The sequence below is a fragment of the Peromyscus leucopus genome, chromosome 8b (assembly GCF_004664715.2).
Source record: "Peromyscus leucopus breed LL Stock chromosome 8b, UCI_PerLeu_2.1, whole genome shotgun sequence".
Classification (NCBI taxonomy): domain Eukaryota; kingdom Metazoa; phylum Chordata; class Mammalia; order Rodentia; family Cricetidae; genus Peromyscus; species Peromyscus leucopus.
The window spans coordinates 85,840,035-85,860,132 of record NC_051086.1 but is presented as its reverse complement, the minus strand read 5'-3'; the positions used below and the strand labels follow the sequence as shown (position 1 = coordinate 85,860,132).

Here is a 20,098-nt window from a genome sequence, read left to right as displayed (position 1 = left end):
TTAATAGTCCTAGATGAATCGTAATCTGGGGGGAAAAGTATCTCCAGTCCAGACAGGAAATGCAGGTCAATGCTGGGAATCAACTCAAGGATGAATCTCTATAGCAACTACTTTACATACTTCCATTACTGTGGAGGAACTTAAAGACCACTCATATGAGTTATAAGAACAGAGAACCCATGTCTGTGTGTAATAAAAATTTATATTTTCCACAAAAATAGAAACAATACCTTAGTAAAATGTACTGGCATGTGCACAATTTTTACATTTCACAGAGCTTTTATCAATACCTGGCACCATAACACATTGCTTTTAGACTAAAAATCCAGTGGGTTTTTTTGTTTTTATTTATTTTTTTTTTTTAGGGTGTGTGTAGACAGCAGGTTGAGACCTGATTTCACGATATAGATGAGCTCAGCCTGGCCTCTAACTATGTAGCCCAGGCTGGCCTTGAAATCATGGGGATCCTCCTGCGTTAGCCTCCTGAGATTACAGGTCTGTGCCACCCCAGCTGGTACATGTGGTGCTGGGGATGGGAGCCTTGGCTTTGTGTATGGACAAGCACTCTACCAGCTGAGCTGCATCCCGAGCCACAATCAGCATCATCAGCTTTTAAAGTCAAAATTCTGAGTGCAGAGAACCCTGCTCCTGGAGGTGTGGTCCCTGGAGCTGTGGCATTGGAAGCTCATAGAAACCCAGGCTGTGGGCCCATTCAAAGCTGCTGCGTTTCAAAGAATGCCCTGTGATTCACAGTCACTGTCTGGGAGGCTGTCATCATGAGGGTGGGGTGCAGTATAGCAATCTAGATCCCAAATGCTTTCCACTCATTCAAGCTCGGCTTCCAGAATCACCCAGACTCACCTTGCTGTCGGAGAGGTCGTAGATTTTCTGGCTGATGTAGGTGACCTCTGGCTTCGTTTCATTGTAGCTTGCCCTCCTGGATATGTTTTTGTTGGGTTTTGAAAGTCTTAAGGTTCCACCCTCAAGCCGGACAAAGACTGAGTGCGTCAAAGTCGCATGGTAAGTTTCTGGATCATAGTTGTGGATCTCATTCATCCATCCCTGATGGAAAAACACCTTGGTGAGTAAGAGTGAACAGTGTGCAAGCAGCGAGTTCCTGGATGTTGAGACGGAATCTCATGATGCGCACTGATAACTTCCCGCTGCCAAGCACTGTAGAATAATTTAATATGGTTTTGATAACCAAAAATTTTGAGAGGTGGTATAGTAATAGCTGTTATCCTAAATATACGATTCTTTTCTTAAAGCCGCCAAGCAAAAGGAGAAATTCAAGTCTTACGAAGCAAGGCTCTCTCCTAATCATCCTTGGGAATGAGCACTGATCCAGCCTGGCTTTTTTCTGTTTGTGACAATGTAGCCCAGGCTAGCCTAGAACTGGTGATCTTCCTACCTCCACAACCTGAGTGCTGTGATTACTGGTGTGGGTCACCATGCCTGGCTCCCAGTCTGGTGCTGTCTTTAGATTACATTTCTTTGTTTTGTTTGTTTGTTTGTTTGTTACATGTGTGCCACAGGGCCCCTGTGGAGGCAAAGACAGGTCTTTCCTTCCACCGTGTGGGACTCAAGCTTGGCAGCCGGTACCTTTACCCACTGAGCCATTTTCCCAGCACAGTCTAGCTTTCTAAATTAGCCAAACGTCCGCTGTTCTCAGCCTACTTGCAAACCATCTTTGACGTGTTGTCGATTAACTCCTGTTACCATTCCTCAGAAACCCTTCTAGTCTATTCCAATGACACTGTAACACGTACCTCATGGGAATCATACAGTGAAAAGCAGATGAGTGAGAATCCAACAGCAAATAAACAGGTGCAATCAACAAGTGCTCGTTACTACAGTAATTCAGAGGAGTACAGGGTACTCCCGAGCCTGAACATCCTCAGACTGTACAAATATACTCATATGGTGGCTTGTTTTTGTTTTGTCCAAGTTTCACAGACTTATTTTATGACTGATTTGGCTGCATGTTATCTATGTGCATGCTTGGTGCCGAGGAGGTCAGAAAAAGGGAATGAAGGGGGCTGGAGAGATGGCTCAGCGGTGAAGAGCATTGGCTGCTCTTCCAGAGGTCCTGAGTTCAATTCCCAGCACCTACATGGTACAATCTACATGATATCTGGTGCCTCCTTATGGTGTGCAGGAAAACAAGCATGTAGAATGCTGTATACATGATAAATAAATAAATCTTTAAAAAAAGGAAAAGAAAAAGGGAGTCCAATTCCCTGGAACTGGAGTTACGGGTGGTTGTGCATCACCATGTAGGTGCTGAGAACCTAACCTGGGTCCTCTGCAAGAACAATAAATGCTCTTAACGCTGCCCCATCTCTCTAGACTTGTTTTACTTTTATTTATGTACATGTGTATGTCTGTGTAAGTGCACACACATGTAGGTGGGTGCTCACAGAGGCCAGAAAAGAACAGCAGATCCTCAAGGTGGAGTTCCAGGAAGTCGTAGGAGGCATGATACTGGTGCTGGGGGACAGCACCTACCCTTCACCACTAAACCACCTCTCCAGCGGCCCCCCACCCTCCCTTTTTTGAGACGAAGTCTCACTAGGTTGCTCAGGCGAACCTTGAACTTTGGACCCTCTAGCCTTGGCCTGAGTAGTGGGGTTACAGGCCTGTACCACCAGACCCAGTTTTACACATGGATCTCAAAAATAACATTTGTATACACTGAAGTTGCACAAACAAACAGGACACAAAAAAACATAAAATATAGGCAAAGTACATCACATATGCACATGAAAGCAAGGAAACCCATCGTTTTGTGTGATAGTGTATGCTAACAGCAGAAGGACAGACAGACTGTACTAATGTTCATAGCTGTCATCAGTATTATCACGTAACACTGGCCTGCCAGAAGGCATTCTTCCCGTTTTGTGGATCACTGAGACCTCTCAGAAGCTCCATAGGATGCTAAATGATGTCTTCTGGCTCCCTCTCTACTCGGCAGACACGTACTTACAACATCTAGAATTGGGACTGCCGTCCCACTGGTAAACATGTGAGTCTCTCACCAGTGTTGACCCGAAAACCTCAGAGAACGAGGACCCCTCAGAACGCCCTCCATTTGTCCACCCACCATCATAATGTGCACCAAACCTACATGTCAAGTAAAATGCTAGGACTGATGACAAAGATTTTTTAAAAGTTTTTCTTTTAGGATTTGTTTATTTTTATGTGTATAAGTGTTCATTGCCTGCATGCAAGCATGTGTATCACTTACATGTCTGGTGTCCAAAAAGGGGCACAAAGATGGTTGTGAACTCCCTTGTGGGTACTGGGAACCAAATCAAGTCCTTCATGAAAACAGTGCTCTTAACCGCTGAGCCATCTCTCCAGCCCCAGCAGTTGATACAAAGATCTTAAAGGAGTCAGTGGCCGGGAGGTAGCTCAGTGGTAGAGCTCTTGTCCAGCATGCACGAGGCCCTGGTTCTACCCCAGCACCTAGGAAAAAGTTAGGAACTAAAAAAAGAAAAAAGATAAGCTTCTTGGCCAAAAAGTAGCCACCAAAGAGTGCAGAATTGGGTCTTTATCCCATTTGGCTACTAGAATATGAATAAGAGGCGCCATCATGCCGGGCGGTGGTGGCGCACACCTTTAATCCCAGCACTCGGGAGGCAGAGCCAGGCCGATCTCTGTGAGTTCGAGGCCAGCCTGGGCTACCAAGTGAGTTCCAGGAAAGGCGCAAAGCTACACAGAGAAACCCTGTCTCGAAAAACCAAAAAAAAAAAAAAAAAAGGCACCATCATGAAAAGACAGCTCCAGTACAAGGCACCAAACACATTTAACTGTGTGGGGGTAAAACTTATGAACCAGTTACACAGATTTTCACAACTCAGAAGACTTGTTCTGCATTAGCTGGGAGGATTTCACTGTCCTCCCTCTGAGTTACTGGCCGCAAGCAGCTTTTACTCCTAAGCACTGTATGAGCAAGCAGTGCTCATGGGGAGGGGTAGTCTAGCATCTGCAAATGAGCCAGCAGTGATCCAGGGGGCCAGACAATCCCCAACACAGTAGGACCGAAGCAGACTGACTGTCAAAGCATCAGCTGGGGTGGAAATAACTGTGTGAAGTGTAAAGCATTCTTAAATTACATTGCTTGGATACTATGATGAAATCCTAGTTCAGCAGATGAATAGTTCAGCTCTGATGAACCACCCGAAGTCTTTTCACTCCCACCTGATGTATCTGGCTGTGAGAGTTTACCATAAACCTTGAAAAGAACTGTCTTCCCAGTGTCAGTATTGGGAGTACTGGATGGAATCTGAGTGCTTGTGACTGAGGCCAAGGCTTAACATCAAAGTTTCATGTGCTCTGCCCTGATTTACTCCTCCCAGAAGGACAATGTTTATTGTTCTCAACACGCAGGAGTATACTTTCCTAGGTATGGTAGTTGCAACTACCTTATCTCAGGCTCGGGCCTCTTGAGGCAAGAAAATTGCTTGAGTTGAAGGTCCATCTAGACTACAGTGTTTAGAATTCAATACCCAAAGAAAAGTGTAAAACACACTGAATTGGTAAGAGAAATGACAAAGAATATCTAGGCTAATGAAACCTTCTGTATCTTCAAACAGATTCTGAATTTCCAGGGCTCCTGTGGCAGCAGTGGACATGCAATGCCCCTCACTGCTTCAGAGGTGGCTGGATGACAGCTGGATAGGAGATTACACATCCGGTTATTTAACCATCATAAAAATTAACTTACCTTTAAAATAAATTCTTAAACAGAAAAAACCAAATACTACCAAGTTTTTGTCTTTTCCTTTCTTGGTTGTGTGTGTGTGTGTGTGTGTGTGTGTGTATGCCATGTGTCTCTCACTGAACCTGGCATCTGTTGTTCAGCTAGAACAGCTGCCCCGAGAGACTTGGGATCTGTCTGTCTCTGGCCCCAGGTCTGAGTGTAACTCAGACATGCACCCTCACGCCTGTGCTACAAATATTCCACTTACTGAGCCATCTCCCCCATCCCCCCACCTTTAAACATGGGTCTCACTATGTTGGTCAGGCCAGTGCCAAACTTGCAGAGATCCTCCTACTTCTGCCTCTAGAACTGGCATTATTGGCATGCGCCGCCGGGCCGAATGTCTTTTTCTTTAGTTTGTTATTGCGCTGAACTGCATTCCTTGCTGTACTGAATGCTGACTAAATGTTGACTCCATCTTGCATCGCTGGGATTGGTGACAACACCGGTCACTATGTATGTGTTGGAACTGAATCATCTCAGTTCTGAGAGCCAGAGTCTACACATTTCCAACTCCATGTTCAGTGACTTCACCCTGGGAGTCTGAACCTGGTCATGGTGGAAATTTTGATATGACAGAAACCAGGGGACAGTACAAATCAAGGATCTGTACCCCCCCTACCAGCCACTTTTCTCAATCGCGTGTGTGTGTGTGTGTGTGTGTGTGTGTGTGTGTGTGTGTGTGTGTGTGTGTGTGTTTGCTGGGGACAGGATGCAGAGCTTTGAGCATGCTGAACAAGTACTCTACCACTAAAGGTTTACCCTGAACCCCTTACCCTTTATCCACATTGTTCCATTTGATTTGCTACTGTTTTCTAAATAATCTAGTTTTCATGTAATACCTTCAGTGTTAGTAAGCATCATGAATTAGGCTGGGCTGGAAAGATGGCTCCGTGGTTAGCAAGTTGGCGTTCATCCAAGGTGACTCACAACTGCCTATAACTCTAGCTCCAGGGATCCAGTGCCTTCTTCTGACCTCCAAGGGCAACTAAACTCATGTGAAATCCATTTCTCTTTTCTGGACATTTGTGTGTAGAATTCACATTATTTCTTCTATTTGAGAGATTTTGCAAATGAACTTTGTGGGAAAGTTTTAAACCATGCATTCAATTTCTTTAACTTCTAATGGACTAGTCAAGTGATACATATTTTTTTCTGTTGCTGTTGTCTTTTTAAATAAAGACTCATCTTGTACTTGTGATTTTCCTGCCTCAGCCTCCTAAATACGGGGATTACAGGAATATGCCACCAGGCCTGCCTTCATTTGTCCTTATGAACTACCAAACCAAGGTGTGTTTCAAAGAATTCATTCCTGCTAAGTCCTCAACTTCTGGCCATAATGTGATATTTCACTGTGATGTTCGGGTTTGTGTACGTGTCGGTGGTCTGCCTGTGTCCAGAGTGGAGGCCAGGTTAGGTTACAGAGTCGTGTAAGTATCAGAAGATAGATGCCAGGGGTCCTGCTCTGTCACTCCCTGCCTTATTCTCTTGAGACAGGGTCTCTCACCCACCCTGGGGCCAGGCTGGCAACCACACCTTGCTTTTGTATGTAGAGGCTGGAGAATCAAGGTCATGCTTGCGCAGCGGGAGTTCGTGTCCCTCTCCAATCCCTTCCATGTCTAGAGTCTGCGGTGACTCCTTTCTCTTAGTCCTGGCAGTAATTTTTACTTCCCTCGACAGTTTCTGTTTGAACAAAAACTGCTACGTATCCTTCTAAGTCCCACAGCCACTGAAACACGTTACATGCTGTGTGTTTTATCTCATTCCACTAGAAATATTCTCTAACTTCCCTTCCACATGCTATTTACAAGTATGTTGTTTAATTTTCAAACATTTGGAATTTTAAAGAGACTTTTCTGTTCCTGACTTCCGGTTTAACTACATTGTGGTCAGAGAACATTCTCTCTATAATTTCTCCTTTGTTAGTGAGCCAACATTTGTTCACTTCATTCATCTGAAATACTTTTTGATGACATCCTTGGCCCGAGACTCTTTGCCATAGTCCTTAACCACCATCTAACTGCAGCCAGCCATTACGGGGTGTGCCTTCTCATTCCTAGTTTCCTGTTGTCACCGACCCTAATCAGGGTGACTTGGTGCTAAGTTGCCTTGGCTTCCACCAACTTACCAGAGGCTTATCACAATTGGATGCAAACCCAAAATGGGCTTGGAGCTTATTTAAGGCTGTGGCAGCTTCATGAATTCCATGTGCTCAGGCATCATGGATGGGAGTGGTCTTCAAGACCTCTTCTTAAGCAGATCTAATGTCCATTACAGCTCCAACAGCGGTGTCTCGCTCAGCCACGATAGTGGGTTACAGGTGAGGCTCACAGGTGAATCTTGGGACACACACCTTCAAACTCAGGGCAGGGGGAAAGTAATTTCTTTCTTAATTTCTTTTTTCTGGGGGTTGGGGGGGTTTGAGACAAGGTTTCACTGGGTAGCTCTGGCTATCCTAGAACTTGCTCTGTTGATCAGGCTGGCCTCTAACTCAGAGATTGCCTGTCTCTGCCTCCTGAGTGCTCGGATCAAAGGCATGTTATCATGACCAGCAACAGCGTAACTTTATTTTTTAAACACTTGTTAGGTTTTATGTGCCAGGATATTTCTATTTTAGTGACGGTTTCTTCTTTCTTTAGTTTCTTGAGACAGGGTTCTTATTATGTACACCAGGCTGGCCTCAAACTCCAGCTCTTCTAATCTCAACTTCTCTAGTGCTGGGAACAACCCAGCATTTACAGACCTGCACGGTCAAGTTCTGAGATTAGAGCCATGCACTGCTGTGCTCAGATTATCGACAACAGTTCTATGACTCTTAAAAGACAACACCAGCGGCTGACATTGAGTGAGTTTTCTCCAATATATCCTCTCTTCAAACACGAACTTATCTATGGAGAAACTTCTATCGAGTTTTTAGCTTATTTCTTTGCTTTTAAGGTTGGGAAAATAAGATAAGAGACCACAGGTGTGAGAGCTGGGCTTGGCACCGCCTGTTCACAGGTCAGGCCTACTGCCTGTGCCCGAGAAGGTGCTGAAGAACGGTTCTGTTCCCAGGTCAATTCCTGTAACTGGTGAACTAAGGTAACCTTCCCACCATGCCTCAGGGAACTGGTTTGTCACAGAGCAGGCACTCTGCTCAGGAGCCTGAAGAGCAGGCCCTCCCGAGCTCTGGCTCCACTCAGCAGGATGTAGTTATCCTCTGCTGATGGCTCTGACAGATACAGGTCACCCTCTTTGCCACATATCAGGACAACCTGATCAGGAGGAACGGGAAGGAAGGGAGTTGGGGACCCTAATTACACTGATCAAAACCATGGAGCCTTACCCGCTGAGCACTGCAGCGTTGAGGTGGAGGCCAGCAGAGAGCCCAGGCCATGCCTACCCCCCAACTCCCCCACCTGCTTCAGTGACTGCCCTGTACGACCCAGGCCTGTGTTCCTCCCACCCTCAGATGCCTGGCTGCTGTGGTTTCTTTTTTCCCTCCCTTTCATCTTTAGACTTCCTCCTTCCTGAAATGTCACGTTCCTTTAATCCTGCTCACCAGATCCAGGCTAAAGTCCATGGCTGCCAAACACAAACACACACCACCCATGCTCGGGATTCGGACTGCATGTGTACCGTGGGTAATCATGTGTTAGCTTTAGGAGACCCTATCATGTTCATATTTGATTTGTGAAAGACTGCTGATAAAACGCCCTGACCACCCACACACTGCTAGCAAGACTTCTGCAGTGTCCAGGAACAGCTCAGGGTCCAATCCTGCCTCCAACGCCTGCCAGTACAATGTGGGTGCTGCTCAGTCCTCAGACCCAAGTATCCATCCTGTAAGAGGGCTCAGCCTCCCTCTCCATTTCCCTCACTCCAACTCACAGTCTACGTGTAAACCACAATGTTTCTCCATGCTGACAGTACTTTTGGGAGCAGAATTCACACAATAAAAATGAACAAATCTTAAGCACGATTTTGACAATATTAACAAATATTCACAATAGCACCTGGTATCTAGGCTCATAGCGTGTCCCAGGAACTTCACGTGCATTATCTTTTTGTGCATGTGTTTACCTTTGCCAATTTCCTACAACCACACACACAACAAAGCTCACTACGGTAAATGATCTGCCTCTTGATCGAGACTGGGACAGCTGGGACTTGGCCTCAGGTCTATCTGAGGTGTGGCCTCCCATCATGGCCCCATGACATGGCTCTATAGTCTGGGCAGTGCCTTGTCACCCTTCAGGTCACAGCAAAGATGACACCTCTCCCAGGAAGCTGTCCTTGTCTGCTACTCTGTCCTCCCCGGACCTGTTAACTGATTGCTTTAATTAACTGAGCTGTAAACTCCATAGCGCAGGGAGAGCAAGGCGCATCTCTGCACTAGCTAATGCCTCCTGACTGGCCATATGAAGGAAGCCTGGTTCAGAAAGCAGCTACGAGGATTAAATGAATCCTTAGAAGTCACAAGCAGAAAGGCTGGAGTGCCCTCTCCCCACACCTGCCCCGCAGTACTGTGTCCGCTGCAAGCCTGGAGACACACAAAGAACAAGCTGAGAAACTACGTGGTCACTGTCCTCAAGGGGAGGAATCAACAGGGAACTGCATAAAACTCCATGGAGTGAGAAAACAGGAGCCCAGAGCGACAGGAGCTGCTGCCGGAGCCACACTAGACAAGACCTGGGAGTGCACTGGCCTTGCTCAGGTCAAGATGCTGACCAGATTCAACTCTGCTCTGACCCCCGCAGAGTCTGCCCCTGCGACACCCCAACACTTCAAAGCAGATCTCCTTTGCAAAACTCAGTTTCCCAACACAAACCTAATCACCTTTTCCTATCATCAGCTGGCCAAAATTCTCCCGGAGCTTGGCTAATTCCCTGGATTAGGCTGCATGTTAGATTTCTAGACCTAACAGTCAGGTACACGACCTCGAGAGCAGCGCAGGACCCCACTCTGTCGCCCATGCAAACCCGCTGACCCCTGCTCACCTGTTCGAACATTTTTAACCCTAAATGTACCAAGTGAGGTACTTCTCCAGCTTCATTCTGTCACTCGGCATGGGAGCGGGCATAAAGAGCTGTGACACATCTCTCTCACTCCAAGAGCGGCCAGCTCTCCACTCTCACTGCTGAAATGTCAGACAAGCTTCATTTCTTTCTGAACCTGGAACCGTTCTAGTGGAGACAGTGCGTGCGCTGGAACAACAGCCTAGTCAGCGGGCTGCAGCTGTCTGGCCTACAGTCTGGTCCTGCGATGGCGTTTAGAAAAGGCCAGGGGTTTCTCTTCAATTCTCTGCTGGACTCAGAAGAGAACTTGGCGAGCAGTACAAACCACAATCTATAAAGGGCCCATTTAATCCTGGGAAAGATTAAAAGCTACAATTAACCTTTTGCAAAATAATAAAGTCTGGAGGAGCTAGTATTGTGCTCACTCTCAATCACAGTGTCAGGGAGGAGTTCAAGGCCAGTGCTCTCGTGCTCAGCCTGATGCTGAGCTGACCAGAGGAAAGCGCTGATCCTCTGGCCCCAGGAAGCAGAGTCCTCTGGGTGGTGTCTGGGCTGACACCAGTACACTGCAGCATGTTTTTAGCCTGTGGCTACGCAGGCACGTGGATTTGCCTGTCACTCATTCCTGCTCATCCCTTCCTCTATCAAAAAGAAGCCTTAGAGAATTCTGGAGACTGAAGCCAGGACTGAGGTCATCGTTGCTGACACTCACCTCTGAAATGTACGTACAGGTGACCAAATTTCTTTTGCCCCACAAATGAAACACAAGGGGGACTCTACTAATTGGAGTTAGCCCCCTTTTGACATATTGATGCTTGGCAACCAGAGTCACCTATTAAAACAGCATCAGAGAGCCTCGGGTTGGAGAATAGGGAACAAAGAGTCTGATCCACACTTTAGAACTTTGGTACAATTTTAATTTTACCCAAGAAAGATAAAGCAAACCTGCAGGCACAAAATTCATGCACCGAATGACAGCCCCAAGCAGACAGCCAATATTTAAAACACATGCTACTCAAAGACACCAGAGAAAGAGGAGGGGGAGTCCATTAGCGGAGGAAACGCCAGCATCAATACTGTCCACATCCTCCAAACGACTGCTTCAAGGTCACCTTCACAGCCCACCACTGGAATCACTGGCGTCAAGGCTAAACCACAAACTGTGGGACACGGCCTTTATTTGAGGCTTTCTAGCCTGCACAGGAACATCTCCCAAGCTCAGGTGAGTTTTTAATTGTAATGCATTTAAATTATAGTGCACTGGCGGAATGTAACAGAACAGGAGATAAGAAGCACTCAGATTAGGCAGACAAATTAAATGATCTCAGATGAACCACTGAGATAACCAAGGTCCTATTTATGTTCATACATAATAAACATCAGCTCATATAATTTCAACACTGGCTTGTTAATAATAGATCAGCAAACAAATAAGATAGTAGCCTCCAGCTTTCCAGATCGCAGGTCCTATCAGTCAAGCAATTTCTGAATATGAACCAACAATATTTACCTTCTCTTATAAGTCAGATACAATAAACAAGAGAAGCAGAGCAAGTGGACAAAATCTGCCTTTTTTGTCAATTTTTTACTATACTGTCATGCTACCTTTTAGACTTTTTGTTTTCTCTCTCCTCTCCTCTCTCTCTCTCTCTCTCTCTCTCTCTCTCTCTCTCTCTCTCTCTCTCTCTCTCTCTCTCTGTGGTTCTGTGGAGTCGATTCTTTCCTTGCACCTTTTCCTGGGTTCTTCGGCTCTGAGGTCATCAGGCTTGTGTGGTGAGAGCTTTATGGACTGAGCCATCTCCCCAGCCCCTCCTCACAGTCTTTAGCTGACAGCTGAAGGCACCATACATATTCTCAGAGTAAAGCTTCCTGTTAGTGATGATAATGGATACAGACATGTATTTCAAGTTCAAATAGATAATTTCTGATGTTTATGGCCAAAGGTTAAAATATGACCATCCATGTGTCAACCAACTATCACAAAGCTTAGTCACTTTTTTACCTAGAAAGAGCAAAAATACAGATAAAAACAAAAAACTAATATTTTTTCTTGATAATGTCATCAGCAACCCATTGTATACCACTGAGAGAATCTGAGAAACAAAGTGATGAGTTAAGAACACTGCCTGGGCTCCACCACCACACACACCTGCACGTGTGTATGCACACATATGCACACACATCCAACACACAACACTCACACACTGAACACACATCCAACACACACACAGTAAACACACACATACCCTCAACACACATCCAATACACACTCAAAATACACACAACACACATACTCAACACACATTCAACACACCACACACACACTCTTAACACACACAACACTTACACACACATGCCCTGAAACCACTTTGGGTAAGGGCAAACTCATCCTGGAGGCTAATGACTGTACAATAAGATCAGTCTTCAGAGGATTTTGTACCTTTCTTCAGAAGGAAAGAGGACAGGGTTCGCTTTAGACAGGGTCACTCTTAGCCCAGGCTGTCCTGCAACTATGGTTTTTGTTTATTTGTGTTTGTTTTTGTTTTTTAGTTTTTTGAGATAGGGTTTCTCTGTGTAGCTTTGGTGCCTGTCCTGGATCTCGCTCTGTAGACTAGGCTGGCCTTGAGCTCACAGAGATCCACCTGCCTCTGCCTCCTGAGTGCTGGGATTAAAGGAATGCGCCACCACCACCCGGCTGCAACTATGTATTCTTGGCTTGGCTTGAACTTGTCATCCTCCTGCCTCAGCTTCCCACATGCTAAAATTCCAAGCTCTAACACGATGCTCAGCTTATACTTTTCTTACACATTAAGTATAAACTTGGAGGTGAAAACACAGGTGGCACTTTTCAGTTCCTGTCTTACTATTCTAAAAAACAAAAAACACAAACACAGTTTGAGAAGTCTTCAGCTCATCACACTCACAGCCTTTCTTTACTCCATGGATGAGACCCAGGACAAAACCAAAGAGGATGATGCTAGGATAACCGTCCAGAATCCAAGCATTTGAGGATGCTGTGTGTTTATGCATAGTTGGACCAGAATATAGCCAGTCACAGAGTAAATTAGTGAGCTGAAAATTGGCAAAAGTCTGGGTATGGTGGTGCACACCTTTAATCCCAGCATTCTGGAGACAGAAGGAGGGAGATCTATGTGAATTCGAGGACAGGCCAGCCTGGTCTACATAGTGAGTTCAAGACCAATCAAGATGGACTCTGCTGGAAGGAAGGGAGGGAGAGAGGGCAGGAAGGAAAAAATTTGGCTAAGTGTTATTGGAAATGGTACTGGGTACATGGGAGGGGACCATTATACTAATGTCTCCTTACTTATGTATATGCTTTAAAAATTTTTATAATGAAAGTTTTCTTTAAGTCCAAAAACAAGTTCTGGGACCATCTATCATCATTAACCATACTATGCCTGTGGAATTCAGGAATACTTCACACAGTTACTTTTAACCACCCTTAAAACACAAGGTGCATAGCCAGGCAGTGGTGGTGCACACCTTTAATCTCAGCACTCTGAGGCAGGGGCAGGCGTATCTCTGTTGTGAGTTCCAGGACAGACTCCAAAGCTGCACAGAGAAATCCTGTCTCAAAAACAAACAAACAAATAAACAAACAAAAATAAAAATAAAAAACCACAAGGTGTAGCTGGGTGGTGGTGGCACACATCTTTAATCCCAGCACTTGAGAAGCCAAGGCAGGCAAATCTGAGTTTGAAGCCAGCCTGGTCTACAGAATGAGTTCCAGGACAGCCAGGGCTACACAGAGAAACCCTGTCTTGAAAACAAAACAAAACAAACAAAAAGCACGAGGTGCATGCTTGCATGTGAGGTACCTGCACTGAAGCACCTCACCTGAATTCTTTTTAAAGCATGTGTGCAGAGGGGCGTGTTCGCACTGGAGTACAGGTGCTTGTGGAGGCCAGAAGAGGGCATCAGATTCCCTGGAACTGGAGTTACAGGCTGCTGGGAGTCACCCAACACAGATGCTAGGAGTGGAACTCATCCTTTGCAAGAGTAGTAAGGCTTTTTAACCCCTTAGCCATCTCTCCAGAGCCTGAACAAGGTGCACTAAGAAAATAGCTGTATTTATAAAAGCCACACATAAAAACTCAAGTGATCCATTACAGGAGCAGAGCAGAAAATGCTTCTGTAGTTTACAATTACTCACCATCAAAAAGCAACCCGACCCCTGCTGCTGCACAAGACAAGGCCACTCTTTCCTAATGGTTGCTTATTTTAATTTCTTGATGTGTAGTGTTCTGCCTGTATGTTTGCCTGCACGCCAGAAGAGGGTGCCAGATCTCATTACAGATGGTTGTGAGCCACCATGTGGTTGCTGGGAATTGAACCCAGGACCTCTGCAGCCAGTGCTCTTAATCGCTGATCCATCTCTCCAACCCCCTCTAATTTCTTAAAATTCAAAATTCAAAAAAAAAAAAATCATGAACTTGAAGTTACAAGTTAGAGTTTCTTCTCTACATTCTTTCCTACAAAATTAATTTGGAAATGGAGGCAGACTAGGGACTGAACACATGCTAGGCAAGGCAAGTGTTCTACCTACCACTGAGCTGTCCCTCCAGCTTCCTCCCCATCCCCCCCTCCCCCCCCCCCCCCCCGAGCTGAGGACTGGCACTCTACCACTGAGCTAAGTGCCAGCCCCTTGTTACTGACTTTTTAAAGATTGCTTTTCTTTCCCTAGGAAGCAGAGGCAAGAAGATCTGAGTTTGAGCTAGTCTATGCTATGCATGTGTCCAGGTGCCCCGAGGTCAAAAAAGTGTTATCAGATCTCTTGGAGTTGGAGTTACAGGTTGAATGTCCAGTGTGGGCACTAGGAATCAAACTCAGGTCCTTTGGAAGAGCAGCAAGCGCTCTTAACTACTGAGCCATCTCTCCAGTCTCAGCTTTTGGGTTTCTGAGACCAATTTGGCTTCCAGCTCAAGATCTTCTTCCCTCAGTCTTCCAAGTGCTGAAGTCACCAGGTCTGGCTCCAAAATTACTCTTGATGTTTGCTGTTGTGATTTGATTTTTGTTTTTGAGACAGGGTCTAATGTCGTCCAGGCTGGCTTTGAACTTGCTATGTAGCTAAAGCTGGCCCTGGACTCCTAATCTGCCAGCCTCTCGCCATTTTGGAATGGTCAATATTACTTTTTTTTTTTAAAGATTTATTTATGTATTATCTATACACAGTGTTCTGCTTGCCTGCATATACCTGAACACCAGAAGAGGGCACCAGATCTCATTACAGATGGCTGTGAGCCACCATGTGGTTGCTGGGAATTGAACTCATGACCTCTAGAAGAGCAGCCAGTGCTCTTAACCTCTGAGCCATCTCTCCAGCCCCCTCAAAATTACTTTTTTATATGTCAAAACCAAAGCCTGTATTTTAGAGAACCTAATTATTAAAAAACAACCTGTCCCTTTTATTATATCTAACGCTGCCAAACAAAGGTTTTCCAAAATTCATTTTTATTAGTCTCTGCAAAGGCATAAATGTAATTTTAGCCAACCCTCTAGACAATTCTTACTCTGGGAACCGACATCCTACTGCTCTGGATGTTGGTAATTTATATGTCAGATAAGAACTTGCTCATAAATATAATTCAAAACTGCATCTGAGTCACACTCCAGCATAAATCCAAGAACCGTATGGGATCTCGGGAAGTTTTTCATTATAAACAAGTGGGAAAGTTGGCATGTAAGAGAGACCCTGGATGAAACACACTCCTGGCTGAGTGACAGGGCATGCTCCGAGGGGGCCCATCTGATCTGGCTGGGAACGCTCAGTAGTCATCCTAAGGGCACTGGCTAACTACCACCCCAGACCTCCAGGACCTGACACACTCCTTTCTAGGGCTTCCAGCCCAGGACTTCTAGCTGGGCACCCGAAATATCAACTCCAGAAGCATATGAGAAAGAGAGGATCTGTAGTGTGACATTCTTGAGCCTGTGACACACAAGAGGCTGCCTTGAGCTACCCTACCCAGCCCACCAAGCTTCAAGTCTGGTAGCTGCCGCCTTCACGCTTCTGCGTCCCTGGGCTGGCTGCCCGTGGCAGGTCCTGCTCCCACTGCTGCTTCTCATTTGTTTGAACTCCCACACCTTAAAATAAGTGTGCTATGCTCCTGGGAGTTCTTCCAGAGCCTTTGTGACAGACAGTTCATGGGTCACACAGAGGCCCTTCCTGCTTGTGCGCCAGTCAGTATGACTGATGATCAGTTGGGCTAGCAGGAAACGGTGGTGTGCTGTGCCCTAGACAGCCACAGTTGTCTTTGAAAATAACTAACTAACACTTAGCTGCAGGTTGGCCTTTTGAATTAGCGACCCCATCCTCACCACTGCTACAGCACCATGTTTATTTACTGTGTGCACAAGTGTGTGTGTGTGTGTGTGTGTGTGTGTGTGTGTGCGCGCGCACACACACACCAGGTGCACACATAGAAGGCAGAAGACACCTTGCAGGGGCCAGTTCTCCCCCTTCCATGTGGGTTCCAGGTTGTCAGGCTTGGCTTGCTCTTACTGCTAGCCCACTCACTGGTCGGTCCTTCAGCACCTCGCTTAAATAAATGTCTACAGTATAGGCGCAATGAAAAAGTACAGAGCATCTTTCCTTTCCTCCTCACCCTGTGAACTCACAGAGAAGAGAAACTATTGTGTCCCTTAAGTCGTTCACAGGGCCGGTAAGGGAGCCAGACTCTGTCCTCTGAAGGCTCTAAGTACTTCCTATGGGTAAGAACCTACATGACCCAGAAGCTTGAAGTCACGTGTTCTCCTCAATAGTCTGTCTAGTATGATTTTGTTGAGACAGAGTATCCCTAGGTAGTCCAAGATGGACTTGAACTTGTGATCCTCATGCCGCAGGCTCTCAAGTGCTAAAAAAAAACTCCACGAGCAATCCAGCTCCAGTTCAACCGGTTCATAGTTCACAGATGAAGGGGGCTTACAGATGTGTCCAACCTACAGCCCAAAGGCCACTGCATCCCAAGATAGCTATGATCGTGGCCCAACACATCTGTAGATGATGAAGTCATATTGCAATGTCAAAAAGTTAAACACCCCTGGAATCTCAGGGCGTGGAATGTGCAGGATCACTATCGAGGGGCTCAAATCTGTATTAAAAATCTTAATGGCAGGTCTTACGGCCTACTATGAAGTTTGGGGAGGGTTTTAAAAGTTCCCATACTTGCCCTCAAGATTTGCATCATTTCATTCTTTACAAAAACTAATAGCAACAGATACATGGAAAATAACTCAAACCAGCTAACTAACAGCTCAAATCAAACTATTCAAAAGTAGGTATTTCTACTCATCACAGACACAGGTTCACAGATATCTATTTCTGTTGTTATTAACAAAATATTCAATCTGCACAATTTATTCATTTTATTGTTTGAATTCCTTTAGTAGTATTGGGGGTTGAACCTAGGGCCTTCAGGTATGCAGGTACCATTGAGCCAAATCCCCAGGTCTTTTTCTCACTAAGTTATCCAGGCTGACCACAAACTTAACTTTGTAGCCCAGGTAGGCTTGAACTTGGATCCTCTAACCTCCACCTCCTACGAAGCTGAGATCCCATCATGAGGACGAAGCTCTCATAACTAACCAACTCTTATAGAGGCTGCACTCATCCCATCATTAGGACGAAGCTCTCATGAGCCAATTTACTTTTTTTCCCTTTTGAGACAAGGCCCTGCTATTTGCCTAGGCCAGTATTTGCCTAGGCTGGCCTAGAACTCTCTATATAGCCCCAGTTGGCCTTGAACTTGTGATGCTCTTACCTCTCTGCCTCCCAAGTGATGGAGTAACAGAAATGGACCACAGGGTCCCTGAATTCTAAACCGGCCTAAAATTTTCTGTATCTAGGATGACCTTGAACTTTCAATCCTCTGGTGTATACACCTCCATAGTGCTTCAAGTGCTGGGATTATAGGCATGTTCCAGCATGCCCAACTTCTAATTATCGCTCAGCACAGTTACACTGGAAATTAAATTTCAACCTGCATTTCAGTGGGAGCAAACCACAACCAAACCATGGCAACAGGCCTGTTTTATAAAGAAACCAGCGCCTGGCTCCTGGATCACGTCACTGGCATAGACAGACCTGGAAGCAAAAGTGGACTTGGGCTTAGCTGGCTGATATAGGCCTCTGGGGCCAGCCTTGGAGTTATAGCCTGGCCCCACTTCTAGTGATAGTCCTGTTTCCCATGTGCTGCTGTGTGATCAGCTGCCTCACACTCCCATCACCGTGGACCAAACCAGTCACTATACCTCTCCATGATGGACAGACAGTACCCCCACAACCGTGGGCCCTTAGGTTGCTCTGTCACATATTCAGTCTCAGCGACAGGAAGAGTAACTAATATTGCCCCCCGGTGAACTTCTTACTCACTCACGAACCCAAGCATTCATCTGGACATTTCTCACCACATGCCTAACACACAGCGGGTGCTGAGGATACACATGGCTGATGAACACAGCCATCGAGAAGCACACAGAGCTCCGTGGAAGCCGGACAATAAGCCTGTGACTACAGCTAGGAAGTCCTATGCAGGGTGAGCTGGAAGCTGCCTGGCCAAGGCATTTCCATTTTATAGACCTGTGCAAGTAAGTTCACCCAGTGGAGTACAAACGGATGAGAGGCGTCACTTCTGGGTCTAGATATATAAGTAGGCATGTTTTTCCTTTCTGCATTAGAGAACTCTTAACCCTATGGCAGGGCTTGGCAAACTGGGAAGACAGCCACATGAATTCATTGCTCTGCTATCTGTGGCTGTTCCTCTGTTGCAGTGAGACTATACCTCCCACAGTCAAAGACACTTACTACCCTTTAAGAAAAAGCTGGCTGAGCCCTAGGTGGAGGAACAGGACAGCAAAAGCCCAGGGCCCCTGAATTGACAAGTATAGGGGACCCACTTACCCACCTACAATACCCATATTCGGCTGTGTGCTTGAGAGACAAAATCCCAATGTTTTGTTCAAGTTGGCATTAGTCTAACTCATTTGGAGAGTAGGGCACGCAAGTCTAGTGAGAAACACAACACGGATGGCCAAGGTTGAACTTAGGACTCTTCTTATCACATTTGAAATTTTGTCACTGCTGACAAGTGTCTTCAAATGTCATTATCTTTAAAAATGATCCCCAAGGGGGAAAAATGACCTCACTCAGAAAAACCAAGCTCCTGGGTTATTTACATTGGCAATCCATAGCCTGCAATAAACACCCTTCTAACCTACAGTAGTGTTCCTTCTCTACACGTGATTATTTTTAATTAATTAATTTATTTATTTTTATTTTATGTGCATTGGTGTTTTGCCTGTATGTATGTCTGTATGAGGGCGTCAGAAGCCCTGGAACTGGAGTTACAGACAGGTGTGAGCTGCCATGTGGGTGCTGAGAATTGAACCCAGGTCCTCTGGAAGAGCAGCCAGTGCTCTTAACCACTGAGCCGTCTCTCCAGCCCCTCTACACTTGATTTTTAAAGGATTCATTTTGTATTTATGTGTTTAGGCATTTTGCCCGCATGGATGTCTGTGCATCACATACATGACTAGTATCCTCAGAGGTCAGAAGAGGGCACTGGATCCCCTGGGACTGGAATTATAGATGGCTGTGAGTTGCCATGTAGGTCTGGGAACTGAACCTGGGTCCTCTGCACGGTGCTGAGCCACCTTGTCAGCTCCCGTTTCCCCTTTTCTAAATAGCATGCTCAGCCAGTCTCTGAAAGCAGCGGTATACACCAAGCAAGAGTTCAGGCTACAATATAGTTACCCGTATTCGTAATGAAACCATTCTAAGCAAGCTATGGGCCAAAGTGGAAAAGAATTATTCAGATTATTTCAACCCAACCCAAACCCATTGTGAGATATCAGCAGGGTGAGAACTGGATTTGACCTTGAGTTTGGGAGGTAGGATCTTTGGAAGGTGACTGAGATTAGATAAAGCCACCAGGCTGGGAGCTCAGGATTGAAATCTGGTGGTTCTGAAAGAAGACAGGGAAGACAGAGCACATGCTCACAGTGGCCCCTGTCACCCAGCAATGATGCCCCGTGTGCCTCAGCACTCTGCCAGGAAGAAGGCCTTTCCCTGATAACTCTGGGCTAGAACCATGAGTTAAATAACAACTTCTCTTCCCTCAAACTTCTAAGCATCCTGCCTTTGCTTCCCAAATGCTGAAATGACAGGTGGGTCCCACCAAATCTATGTAATTAGCACCAGAAAACAAACTGACACACACACACCTGTCACACTGCACAGATGTGGACAAGTAACACTGTGCCTCCATTCCTTCATGAGCACAGACCCGAACTGAGCAGGGCTGGGATACAGTTTGAA

At 45.8% G+C, this 20,098-nt stretch overlaps 1 protein-coding gene and 1 pseudogene across 3 annotated transcripts in view; both read right to left on the bottom strand.

Moving 5' to 3' along the window:
* Positions 1–20,098, bottom strand: part of Tex2 (testis expressed 2) — a 121,107-nt gene that overhangs the window by 48,731 nt on the left and 52,278 nt on the right. For all 3 annotated transcript variants that reach the window (XM_028865195.2, XM_028865196.2, XM_037201217.1), the window contains exon 3: positions 862–1,062. In XM_028865195.2, coding sequence (XP_028721028.1) covers positions 862–1,062 — 201 coding nt within the window. The remainder of the gene's footprint in view (positions 1–861; positions 1,063–20,098) is intronic.
* On the bottom strand, positions 5,433–7,064 carry LOC119086988 (annotated as a pseudogene).